The sequence below is a fragment of the Poecilia reticulata genome, chromosome 15 (genome assembly GCF_904066995.2).
Source record: "Poecilia reticulata chromosome 15, P_reticulata-male-v2, whole genome shotgun sequence".
Classification (NCBI taxonomy): Eukaryota; Metazoa; Chordata; class Actinopteri; order Cyprinodontiformes; family Poeciliidae; genus Poecilia; species Poecilia reticulata.
Genome location: NC_088844.1, coordinates 19185178 through 19198545, shown reverse-complemented (window position 1 = coordinate 19198545; position 13368 = coordinate 19185178). Strand labels below are relative to the sequence as shown.

Genomic DNA, 13368 nt, shown 5'->3' with positions numbered 1-13368 from the left:
TCATAGTAGATAGATGTTAAATAAAAAAAAAAAAAACAACAAAACAAACAAACAAAAAAAAAACAATAAAAACCCAATGAGTTGAAAAACAGTGTTATTGTTTAATTCTGCAAGTCTGCATCTCAAATTTAGGGAACTGGAACCCAAACAGACAAATGTATAACAACACATAGACACATACATTCATACATATATCAACATATATCTCCTTGGAGGGAGCACAAGTGCTGGTTATTTGCTATTTGTCTGTAAATGTTTCAGGCCTGCAGTCAAGGTATGTAACATATTTTGTCTTTGCAGTAACAGAGTCAGATCTTATATTAACTGTTCCATGTCATCAGTGCTAGTTACCTTATCTTGAAATTACAGGTTTCTGCTTCCACTGACGATGGAAAAAGCTTAGTAACGCTACACTTTTGTTTTACTTATCCCTAAAGAAATTTGATTGATGGAAATATACGAACATGCCACACATGTACTAGCATGTAAACACCCTCTCTCACATCCATGTTCCTACAGTAGACCATGCAAATCTGAGCAGAAATTAGAAAAATATCCCCACACACGCGCCCTGCACAGCTCAATTACTATTTAAGGGGATTAGCACGCCAAAGATTCAATTTTCGCTTCTCACCATCTCTCTCTCTCTCTCTCTCTCTCTCTCTCTCTCTCTCTCTGTCTCTCTCTCTCTTTCTCTCTCCAACACACGCACGCACACACGCACGCACAAACACGCAGGGTTTCACCTTTACATTAGCCCATCAAACCCACACTGAATAACAAATCAATACGCTACTCACTATTCCTCTCGGTTGCTGAGCCAAAATGGCGAAGGTAGATACACGATCACACGAGCATTTTGTATGGGATGCATCTGTGAGCACCGTTTTGCATCCTTTCGCGGACCAGGCTCCCCAAGAATCGTTCCTGCAAGGAGGAGGCAAAGGCAGTTAAAGATTTCTTCTTTCTTTTCTTTTCCCTTTTTTTTTTTTTTTTCCAGCGGTGGCGACACGACTACTTCACAGGACTCATTGGTATCTAGCGTCAGGTTTTTCAAAAGGCAAGATGAAACAGGAGTAGATCCGCAGAGATAGAGAGGGATAAGGGAAAAAGGAAAAAAAAAAAAGAGAGAGGCGAGCAGACAAGACACGGCTCGTTGTGCGGCTCCAAGCAACGTTTCAGCTGGAGCGGATAGAGAGAGGCAGAGATACGGAGGAGGAGGGAGGGAGGAAGCGCGGAGCTGTCTAAGCAGACCGGTGCTGATTGATTCGCTATACGCGCATAAATACCAGCCGGCCTCCTGGTATCGAAACACCGTCAACCCCGCATAGCACTCAAGATGAAAACATTTACAATTACCTTGGATTTTCCTTCTTGTAGATTTTTTTTTTCTTTAATCCAAACGGCTGATTTAACCCCTCTATTTTCCTATCGCTTTTTTCTTCTTCTTCTTCCCTCAACTGTTTTAATTAGCAGCTTTTGAATGCTTCCTTAGGGGGGGGTTTCACCCTGGAAACGATGGACAGCATCAGATTGATACTCTGTTCCACACCGCCAGAGTAAGAGAAGGGGGGAGGCGGGAGATCGGTACGATACAAAAAATATAAATTCTCACACCATCTGCTTATTCTGTTTTCATTTACCGGTTGAGAGCAAGGGGAATATAGAAGCGCTCATGACAGCTATTCCACACAGAAGTTGTAAAAAAAAAAAAAAAAAAAATCCCCAGATAAATAAACCACAGCAAATGTCGGACCACCCCGCAGAGACGGCGCAAGTGGTTGCGGCCAGTCCCCACTTCACAGCGCTGGAAAGAGAAATGAAAGGAGCGACTTGATTTGAGTGATTTTGAGACTTGAAGTAGAAAAAACCTATGAGAAAACCTAACTTGTTGACAGAAAGGCAGGAAGCGAGTGAGCGCGAACAGGTACTGCTCCAACCTGATCACAGACACCTGTTGTCAGGGGTCCAGAAGGCGAACCCCAAACCATAACAAAACTAAATATGTTTTAAAGTCGCATTTCAATACATGCAAAACACCATTTATTTTAGTTTGCTGATTTATTAACGGAAACAATATTACATGAATTCAGACTAATATATACACTAAGTGTCTATCTCTTCCTGTTACAGGGGATTTTTGTTCTCTCTCTCCAGTGTAGTTACAGCCCTGCGCGGTATGAGGGATTGTTGTAAAGTCAACCACACAAGGCAAGTGGTTTTTTACTGTCGCTACGTGCTGATCCAGGAGGAGTGGATGCCGCACGACAATGACTCGACGCAATCTGCTAGGATTCCTTATACAGAAACCTTTTAAGCCAATAATAAATAATAATGGAATAATAAACTGAACTTAATGTACTGTTTGATAGCATCGATTGAAACCTATGTGTGACTGAATTGATTGAATTGACTTTCTTGTAGAGTGCCTCTGAGAGCATTTGTGCAGAAACGACACTATGCAAACCAAACTGAAATTGAATAGAAATTCTGAAACTAAGGCTACTGAAGACCTTAAATTCCTCTGGTGAGAACTGCTTAATGTACTGCAGAAGACGTTCGTCTTAAATAACCCACTAATAAAGTGTAAGCTCTAAAGATTTATTGCTGAAGAATACTGTAGCCAAAAGAATGAATTCAAAGTTGTGTGGAAGGAAAAAGGCAAACAAGGAGAACTGCAGAACTGCGGCCAAAGTCATTACGTCGAGAGTAAAGGATTTTACTTTGGCTGTGTAGAGAAGGTGCAAGGCTCTTCTTTTCTTACTTTTCCTGTTAATGTCCTGTTTTTCGTGCTGTAATGACCATGGCATCACTGAGAATGATTGGCCACTAAACTACGCAGAGAATCTGTGACGTGTTGTCAAGAGTAAGATGACAGACACTAGACCCAACAAGGCAGCTGAGTTGAAGACCTCTATTTCAATAGACTCCAATTTAAGCTTCCCTAATGCCGTAGTAAAGCCAGTTTAAACATTACTATGTCCAATTTTTAACCTAAACATCTGATCTCAGTGTCATTTGTGCCAGGAGTTAATGAGACACATTGAAAACAGTGTTCTATGAAGGATGAAAAACAAAAGTACATAAATAAGTTCATAAATAAACAAGCAAATAGTACTACAGCTATACATCTTGCCCTATTCTTCCTATTCTTACTTAAGTTCTTGGAGAAATATATTATGCATATTAAATTGCCTTGGCCGGAGGGGGTGGTGGGAGGCAGCCAGCTACTTCATAGATATGGCCATTACCCTGTATGTCCTGTAAAACATCTGTCTGTCTCTCTGCTCTCCTCTGCATCAACCCTTTTCATGACAAAAAGGCAAAACAAGAAGCATGCGGCTGATTTACTACAACAGAGAACATTCTGCATGTTGATTTGTGAGAGCAGTGCGGTGCAAGGCAGTCCCGCTTTGTCATTTGATCAATATGGCAGAAATATTTATTATTCCTGGAAGGAACCTTGGAGCCAGTTGCAAACTTCAAACCACTGCTAGTGGTTCAAAGCCTTAAATGCGTCCACATCACAGTTCACTCTTGTTCTCATTCTGCTTTACTAACCTGCTGCACTGTGTTACCAACTGAAACACATTATAACCCATATTGGATGCAACTAGCAAGTTAATGCATTTTAGTTGGTATTCGTCCATTTGACAGACTCGTAAAGAAATTTTAGGAGGGCATTTGTCTAATCAGACATAAGACAGAATGGCTGTAAGCAGTAAGTAAATTAAATACACTAAATTCAGTAAACGCCTTATATAAAATGCACTTTATTATCCATGCATAATAAAGTTAATTTATGAAGCTCATCTTTCCTGACAAAGTGGAGAAATAATTTCACAGAGGAGGAATCAAGAGCTATAATCCATAAAATAAAAGTTATAAGAATTTCAAAGATGGATGATTTGGGTAATCTAAACTGTTTAAATTACTTTCTCCATGGCTTCTCGTGGAGAATGTCACAGAGATACAGCAATATCTGTGACTATTTAGGAATCACAGATCAAAACATTTTGATCAAAAATAGGTTTAATTTTTTCCGCCTGCTGGAGCAAGGAGGCATCGGTGGGTGTAGTGAAGTTATGAGAAATACAAGTAAAAAATACATGACAGAAAGCAAAAGCCTCTGTGTGCATACCCTTCAAACATCAACAGGTTGCTGATGGTTGGTGGTGACAAGTTAAACTTAAACAAGTTTTTCAAAATTGTATTCCTTGAGGAAGGTCTCTTGCAAAGTAAGACAGAATGAAAACAAAAACCTTCTTTTGTTTGGTTAAAAAAATATATATGCACACAGAGAAAGAAGATGCACATTTGGACCAATATGCTTTTTATTTTTTAATAAAGAGCTTGATCACAGTTTGCAGTAGCGGGCTTGAAATCTTAACATTTATATGCAAACTCTGTCCCCAACACTGAATGAAAAAGTGACATATTTGATACCTCTTTGTCTTTGACTTTTGAATGTGTTCTTATCTCCCCTGGTGAAGAGTCTCTCTAACTTTGACTTGCTAGATAATGGCTTACTCTTTGTGCATTGCACAGAAGAATCTGAAAGGCGAGCAGGAGCTGAGTGGGGACTTTCTGCAGGCTACTTTTGACATGTTGCATGACCTTATGAGGCCTCAGTGGCCTCCAGAATGTAAAACGCCCCCAGGGGAAAGTGTCACTGTTGATGTTAACTAAAGTGAAACTGATGACATGACATTCATGATAAACCCTTTGCTGACTGCATTGTTATGCATGTACTCAGTGATGCATCTACAGCCATATTCCAAAACCTACTTGACTTGGAATCTGTAAAGGAACTCAGTCATTCTTAATAATTTTAGCTATTCTTGGAAGATGAGAGATGTAGAGCAACGTTTTGACCTGTTGCAAACACAACCTTTATTACGGACACAATGTATTTCCCTGCCACCTGTTGTCATTTTTATAGGACAGCTAAATAACTAAAAATGTTGTATATATCAATTACAACTTAGAAGAAATTCAACTTCACGATTTGACATCTTGAAATTGACTTCTGTCTCTTTAAGAAGGTCAATCCATCATTCAGTCAAGTTTATCTGTGTAGCACTTTTCAGCAATATGGCAGTTCAAAGTGCTTTATGTCATATACAAACACAAAAATACTAAGGTCACACCATACAGTCAGCATTTGAGAAAACTAGCAACAAACGTTACATTCTGATGAGTGCTATCATTAAAATCATCAATACACATTGATGATTAGTCAGTATTTCATTTATTACGGTTCAAAAGCAGCTCTAAAAAGGTGGATTTTTAGCCTTGATTTAAAGGAATTCTGCAGTTTTCTGGAAGTTTGTTCCAGATTTGTGGTGCATAGAAGCTGAATGCTGCTTTTCCATGTTTGGTTCTGAACACCAAACAGCCAGTCCTCTTCTAGAGGCTTAGGGAGCAGGCGACACATGGATCGACTACCACAGAGTTCAGACGTTAACAATATGTAGACATTTTGGTACGTGCTCTTGTATATTTGACTGATTCAATGACGAAAAGGAGTTGGATGGATTGTTCAGATAAATAATGAACGAATCATATGTACTAATACACGAGTCGGAACTTAGCTAACATGTTAACATAGCTCTTTTTCAGAGGGAGGAACAAACTCTTCTTCTTCATCTAACTCCAGGCTCCTACTCTACTAGTTCCAGAGCATCATGGGATACGCAGTCCGCTTTGCCAAAGGCCCACAAATAGTCCGCTTTCTAACCAGAAACTAACTATGAAATGCCAACTAAATCTATGAAACAACTGCAACTAAAATAGTTTCTTATATTAAATTATAATATCCCAAATAATAAGTTCTAAGCAATTTCTAGTTAAACCCAAAACAAATTCTCAACATGTGCTGGACACTGCAGAGTGGTTGGTTGGACTCTTCCTTTATAAATACAAGATTTTTGAAAAAACTTAATGCAGAGCTGCATAGAAATAAATCTTGAGACTTTGCAGAAGCTTTGAAACAAAGTCACAGTGAATGCTTGATGTCGTTGATGTGAGATTCCAAACCTGTGCTGCTTATCTTTATCCTTTAATCAATCCAGATTTAATTTACTGTTGAAAAATCAGCTAAAGATTAATTCATATTATTTAGAAAATTGTTCAAATGTATTATTAACCCCATTAGAAATATAAACCCTGTTTCGAACTTTAAGGAATATTAGTTTTCTTTTTTTTTATCTTTGTATTGACTAACACATGTTGGTATCCCTGTCTTCATATTGTCCACTCCGCTCCTTCGCAATAAGATTTTACCTTTTTTTTTTTATTTATTATTTTTTTTTTTTACAAATTCAGGATGGACCTGGCATATAAAGCTGAAAGAGCTTTGGGTTGATTTAGTATTTAAACCTTTAAATAAAGAAATGCTTGTCTCAATTTTCGTAACCTTTTTCATACATCAGAAACACAGAGGTCCTGCAGCGATTTTATTTTTTTAAATGTCAATGGAATCCACTTACACTGTGTGTTAAACACTAAAGCTCGTGGCCATTGAGCTAACGAGATGATGCAGAAGCACATTCTGAAATAACACACTAAGCAGCAGTTCTATGTGCTCCTACAACAGCACATAAGCACTACTCATCACATCACTGAATATTCTCAAGCATGTTATAACATCTATAAATTCCTTGCATGTCCACATTGCATTATTCAGACATTAAGGTGACGGTGGGGGAGGGTTGGCAAGTTCCTAGAGCTATACACTTCAGGCAGTTTTTATAAATTCTTGAAAGACTGACACATGATGATTGGGCGAGGAGGGCGGGGAGCCAGTGGTGTAAAATGATTCCATCCATCTTGGATATCTTGATGATGGGCGATTTATATCAGCCTTTAGGCCACACTGAGTATTTTAACTGGATGAAGAGAATGACAAATGAGTGTGAATTTCCATGTAGCAGGAAAGGTTTTATTAACTCAAAGTGAGGGGAAACTCTAATAATGTGGTAGACATATAAGAGTCTGAATATTCAGATGAGTTTGTCAGGTGTAAAATCATTTCAGCTACTGGTCTGTAGTACCGTTTGCACATCATGCAAAATCTAAATAAGCATTTCTCTAAATGTATGTAATTGTATTAAATAAAAAAAATAAAAAAAACAGTGCTTCTGAAATGCCACAGAAACGTGTTCAGGCTGCTTTTGAACTATTGCATGAAAAAAATCCAAAGACAGGGTACACACACTTAGTCCAATTCATGTTGTGCTGATACACGCATGCAGCAATATCACCTAGTATAAATTAATGCAAAATGTGTTCCCAAGAGTCCATCATTAGTCACTGCGAGAGCAAAGCTTGGAATTACAGTCTACATCACCCACAATGTTTTGTTAAGCTTACATTCTTTTGCCATATAGGACAAATTACAGCACAATGCACAACCCCATACCCTAATCAGACCCAGAGTGAATTAATTAGCAAACTCAGTGTTTCCACGATGATATTTGTATTTTAAACTGTCTACAATCATGCATTTACAAAACATTGCTGCATGTGTGCTAGCAGCAAGGCAACAATAATCTATATGCTGTTTTAATCCTTTGTGTGAACACGGATGAATTTGTATTTTTTACATATTCGTATCATTCCATGATAATGACATGCCCTATTAGAAATAATCAGTGTTTAGGATAAAATACATTATTTCTAATGACAGCTCATTCAGGATTATAGATAATTAGTATTTAGTGTTAAAGAAGAAATCTTTTTCTTTATATTTCTAATCCGTTATTAGGTTGCGATTTGAATTGCAGCTCATCAAACAAAGAATGTGACTTTTATATCTTCTGATGTTGCAACATAGAGCTTAGGTTCTTATGAACTGCAGTGCATGGCGGTGCTTGTTGTTGCCTATTTGGCTCAAATCCAAGTTCTCCAGATGTTTGTGGAACCTGAAGCTGTGCCTGCTGCTTTCCATCTTTTAAATATTAATGAAAACCAGGATTTGATTCCTCAAGAAGAAAGCAGTGAAAGCTGTATGAAAAGGTTACCACATCTACTTTGGTTTTGCTTAACACATTCTAAGTTGTCGTCATGTTTCCGTTATTATTGCTGTTATTGTTTGCATGACGACGAAGCTTTCTACTCTATGGTTTTTGTTTCAAATGTTGTTTGGCTCATCTTGGTTTTCTGCTTTAGTCACTCATTTCCATCCTCTGTCTTGTTGTGTTATCATTAGTGCGTTCCCAGGTTTATGGTCCATCTTTCATTCTGCTCTCTCTGTTCACCTGGCTTCAGTTAATTATCAACACCTGCCTGCTGTTAGTCATTAGCTACCCAAGTGTATAAATACCCTGACGTTTTCTTTGTTTCCAGCCAGACTGTCATGCACTTCTTCCTTGCTCCACTTCTGTGTTTCTTGCTTGGTTTTGCAAAAATGATTGAAGTCCTTAGTGTGGTTTTTCAACCTATACATTATCATTTATTATGGAAGCTCATTTCTGCCAAGCTGCTAAAAACAAAACCAAAAAAAGCTACTTTTATCTTACAGTTTTGAGTTTGCTTTCTCATTATTGTCTTGGCTATTTCATAAAAATAAAATTCTATCACATTATTATGATGCAGCTAAGTCATAATTATGAGATAATATCTGATTATGAGACAGTGTCTCATATTTACAAGATATTATCTAATTTATACAAAACTGAAAATGTTCACAGATGTGATAGTTAATATAAACACTTGTTGTACATTAATTATTAGTTTATTTTTTAATTAACCTTATGCATATTGGAAGTATGTTTATTTTAAATGTTAATATGTCAATGACTTGAATCATCTTTCCCTTCAAAAGAAACACACTAATATATCAAAAAAGTATTACAGATGTGTAAGAGAAGAGCAAGATGTTGGAGGAAGTTGATTTAACAAAAAAAAAAGTTGTCCCAGGGGTAAATTGTAAACTATTCTGTTTGACATTTCAAATTAGACACTTCTGAATAATCTGAGAGGATTTCTAAAGGTCAAAATATCACACAGTGAGGTGAGTTTTTTGTGCACTGATTACAGGCATTCAGAGGATGCTACAGTCATCCAGCTACAGAAGAAGACCAGGTGAAGTGAAACATTTAACATTTAAAAACAAGACTGTTCCTTGGTGTTATGTGTTTTAAGAGATTAATGAATCCCCACAGCAGCAGTATGAAATGTGATATATCCCGATATAATGTATAATCCAGTTTAGGTATAAGTTACTCACTTAGAAGGTGTTATATTTTTATAAAATTAGAAAAAAGCAAAAACGGAGCTGATCAATATCTTCTACAGTGATCTAAATGGTGTTTTAATTTCTTTAGTTTTTCATCTCTTCAGAGGTGGGCTGCTGGTGCTCTTAAATCCGCTTGAGAGCAGAAAACATTGACATTTAAAATGTAATAAAAGGTTGTGTATTTGAAGTGTTTACTGTTCTTGCTGTAGAGCTGCTGACTTCAGGAGTATATTAAAAAGAGTGGGGGGATGTCTCAGATTGATCCATGGGCTTTGTCTTTCTCACTATCACAATAAAACACAACACAGAGTTTGATTAAAGAAATCAAATCACTTCAGCATGTGCCATAAGATTTTAAACTATTTACAAAGATAATATGCATAAGATAAATTTTATTAGGACTTTTTTCCTTTCTTTTACAGAACACCTATTGTTTCTATTAACAGTATTAATGTAAAATAATTCTGTTATGAATACAAACATGGATGTTTATGAATTACAATTAAATATAATTTGTGACTCACTTTTACACAGTGGTTTTCAATTGATTTAAATGTTATTTTTACATATATGAATTTTTAACCTATTTTTAGTCATGAAAATAACAGCTTTGTTGGTTCAAAATTAGTCTAATTAAAACAACTTTAAAAGTTTTTTAAGTTCTCGTAGTCTTAAATAAAACTGGGCATTGTCATAGTGATCCTCCATTCAATTTTTTTCCCACAATTTCCCTCTGCCAATAGTTCCAAAGAGCACCCTAATTTGGTTTAAACCAACGTGTTCGACAGATGGTACATTGTCCCATCATCGAGTCTTGAGAGTGCTTGCCATTGGGTAATGGGCAGAGCCAAATGTTTGAAATGAAGATGATTACAGTCCCACAGAGTCATTCAGCAGCACTCCGATTAAAATGACTTAATGCAGATCAGAAAAAATGCTGATCTGAAAGCATATGGTTTGTGAAAATTACTAAGAGAATGGAGCAGAGTTGTCCTAGTTGTACCTTTGCAGTTCAAAAATAGACCAGCTGCCCTCAAAGGCTGTAAGAGAGGAACAGCAGGCTGAAATCAAACGCTGTTTAAATATATATTTTCATCATGAACTGTTTACCAACCAGTTTTGTCTATGGCTGTGTTTACAATTTTGCAAAAATAATGTGAAACAGTTTGTTCTACTACATTCTATCTTTGGAAAAAATATTTAATACTTGATACAAATATAATTTAAGGTTTGGTATTGTTTATTTCAGTAGACTGGCAATTCCCTTAAAATGTGTCACAGTGATGTTTTGAAATAATTCATCTTAAACCATTTTAATCTAAGCACAAAACTGGCAATTATGAAAAAAACAAATTATTTGCAATTGTGTCATAAACCTTTTTTTTCAAGTTTAAGTCTATATTGAGTAAATTACAATTTTCACATTATATGCCATCTAGACTGCACTGTTTTGCCATAGGTTATGAATTAACATTTTTTTCTAGACCCAATTTAGCTGATATGAATTTAACATCTTTAACTTTTCCATGACAATAAATTCATTATTAGCATATACATGACACATTTTTTATGCTCAAAGGAAAATAGAAGAACACCAGTTTATGTCAAATACCTGAATGAATCAAACAGGGTGAGGTTTTATACCTAATAAATGGAAGCATATTTTAGTGAAGCAAGCTTACCAGTTAAAACATAGAAAACTGGAGAGAATTTTAGATGATTTTGTTTTGAAATGATCAAAATCATTTGATGCAGAGTTCATTTTGAGACATAAATTGGTGTGGTTGTCATTGTAAAGGTACATCTAAGATGAACAGCTGTTATGAAGCAGTAATAACCAACAATCTGGAAAAAAAAAAATCTAAATTTCCCTTTGTCACGTGCCAACAGATGAACTTCGCAGCAGTTCTCTCCTGTGCTGTGTGTGTAATGTTGTCATAAGAGCTAATGTTTTGGTGCGACTTAGAGGAGGGAAAAAAGTATTATTTAATTAAATAACCACACTTGCAGACTTGCTTACACGAGAGAAACCAAAACAGCATTAACTGGTAAACCATTTCCAAATACCTAATACCAAAGCGCTGCTATGCTATTAGGTCAAGTCTTCTTTACCTACCCATCATTCATATGAACTACCACCCTCATCTGCCCCACATTATTTTTGTGATTGTACTAAAAAACATTTACCCTCGGTTTCCTAGCAACAGTTCAATCAACCTCTTCTGCTGTTTGCCCTTTCGAGGATGGCCTTATCTCTCTTTGCCTAGAGAGGCCAACTACTCATACTACCCAGCTTCTTACTTCTATCTCCAACTCCCACTAGAGTTTACTTGCTCTCTAGTGTCCTACTATCGATTCCCTGTGTGGACAAAGACACTTACTGTTTCTAGTCTTTAGTGTAGCGTGAAGAGATAGGATGAGGAGAACATTGGCAACAGAGAAACAAAACCAAGCAAGAGGCAAAGAAAGAACCATAAGCCTCTTCAACATCACCACAATGCCAAGTACAGGTAAAGTACCACAAAGTTTGGTAGCACACAATACTTTCAATGAAATATAAATTACCGATCAGAATCTATGAGCAGAGAAATGGGTGAATCACACTGCTTATGGTTAGCCGTGTGAAATGTTTCGACGTTCAATATTTATAGCACCTTGTCAGATTATTCGTATCCCTCAAACATTTTAACCACTAACTTTAATGTATTCTGTTTGATAAGTGGAAGAACAATGAATTGTGTATTTCAACATCATCTACAAATTTGTAATCTGAAGGGAGAGGGGTGCATTTGCTTTCAGCCATCCTGAGTAAGTACTTTGTAAAACTACCTTTTGCTGAAATTAAGGTATGTCTTTATGACACGTCTCAAAAAACAATTTTCCTCCCAAAATAGCTCAAGCTCAGTCAGACTGCATGGAGCGAATCTATAAACATATAAACAGATTCTTAATTGGAGTCAGGTCTGGTCTTTGAGTGGCTCGTTCTAACTCCTAAATATGCTTTGAAGTAAAATTTAGATCAAAGCATAGAGTTGGCTGCAACCTTTGGGTTGGCTCCAATGATTGATGGAATGGTTTAGATTCTTATCCATTCCATCAGTCATTCCTCAAGAGTCGGTATCCTTCATGTCTTAGTTCTCTTCTTAGAGGTAACTACCTCCTCAGCATGTCAATGTTCTGCAGAAGCCTGCCAACGAGCCATCATTTGATCCAGATGTGCTGGACCAGCAGAGAACAACATCATGCTGGATTCTGGCCCTCAAGGATTGCCGTTGGACACCTCTGCATAACATTATTTTTGTTTCTGTATGTTCTCTGTCGACCTGTATTTGCCTCCATCCATCTTCCAAATCAACTCTGCTTCTGTGTTCCTGCCACAGAAAAGTGCATGACTCCACAGTTGTCAAGTTGACAGATTCGCCCAGCTGAGCTGTGGATCTCTGCTGCTACAATGGAATTACCATGGGCCACTCTGCCTGCTTTAAAGCTCTCAATAACTTTCTCCTTGGCATGTCTGAGGGGTGAATTGGTCTTCATGAGGCTGCTTCTCACTAATGTTTTGTAAGAAACCCCTGAGGCCTTCACAGAGCAGCAGTATTTCTACTGAAATTATATTACACACAGGCCTTTGAAAGCCATTGGTTTCACTGGATTTCATTTTAGTGGTATACAAATGTACCACACACTTTTTAGGCTTTTATTTGTAAATAATTTGAAATGCCTATTTTCATTTTTCTTTCACTCACAATTATGCTGTGCTTAGTGTTGGTTTGCCATATAAAATCTGAATATAACGCATTGAAGTGTGACAAACTTCACTGGGAAATAGTTGCCTAGATATTGAATACATTTGGACTGCAGTGCAGGACTGATGCTTCAGCACTCTTTTAATCAATACCAATCAATAATCTTTTAATCTATATCAACACCTGCTGCTAATTTGTTCACTTTCTACATCTGCAGTCGTTGTTTTTTATTGCTTAAGAATATGGCACCATTAAAAACAAAACCTGATTTCTCTACAATTATGATTTTCAGGAGTGAGCGTATGACTCAAGTGTGACTCATGTTAAAGTCTTTCAGAAATCATGGCGGCAGTTGCTGCAGAGGAACACTGCAGCTGTAGT

At 36.9% G+C, this 13368-nt stretch overlaps 1 protein-coding gene across 8 annotated transcripts in view; it reads right to left on the bottom strand.

Moving 5' to 3' along the window:
• adgrb3 (adhesion G protein-coupled receptor B3) overlaps positions 1-13368 on the bottom strand; it is a 124165-nt gene that overhangs the window by 24294 nt on the left and 86503 nt on the right. For all 8 annotated transcript variants that reach the window (XM_081616666.1, XM_081616664.1, XM_008429850.3 and 5 more), the window contains one exon: positions 801-927. In XM_081616666.1, the coding sequence (XP_081472792.1) occupies positions 801-927 (127 nt within the window). The remainder of the gene's footprint in view (positions 1-800; positions 928-13368) is intronic.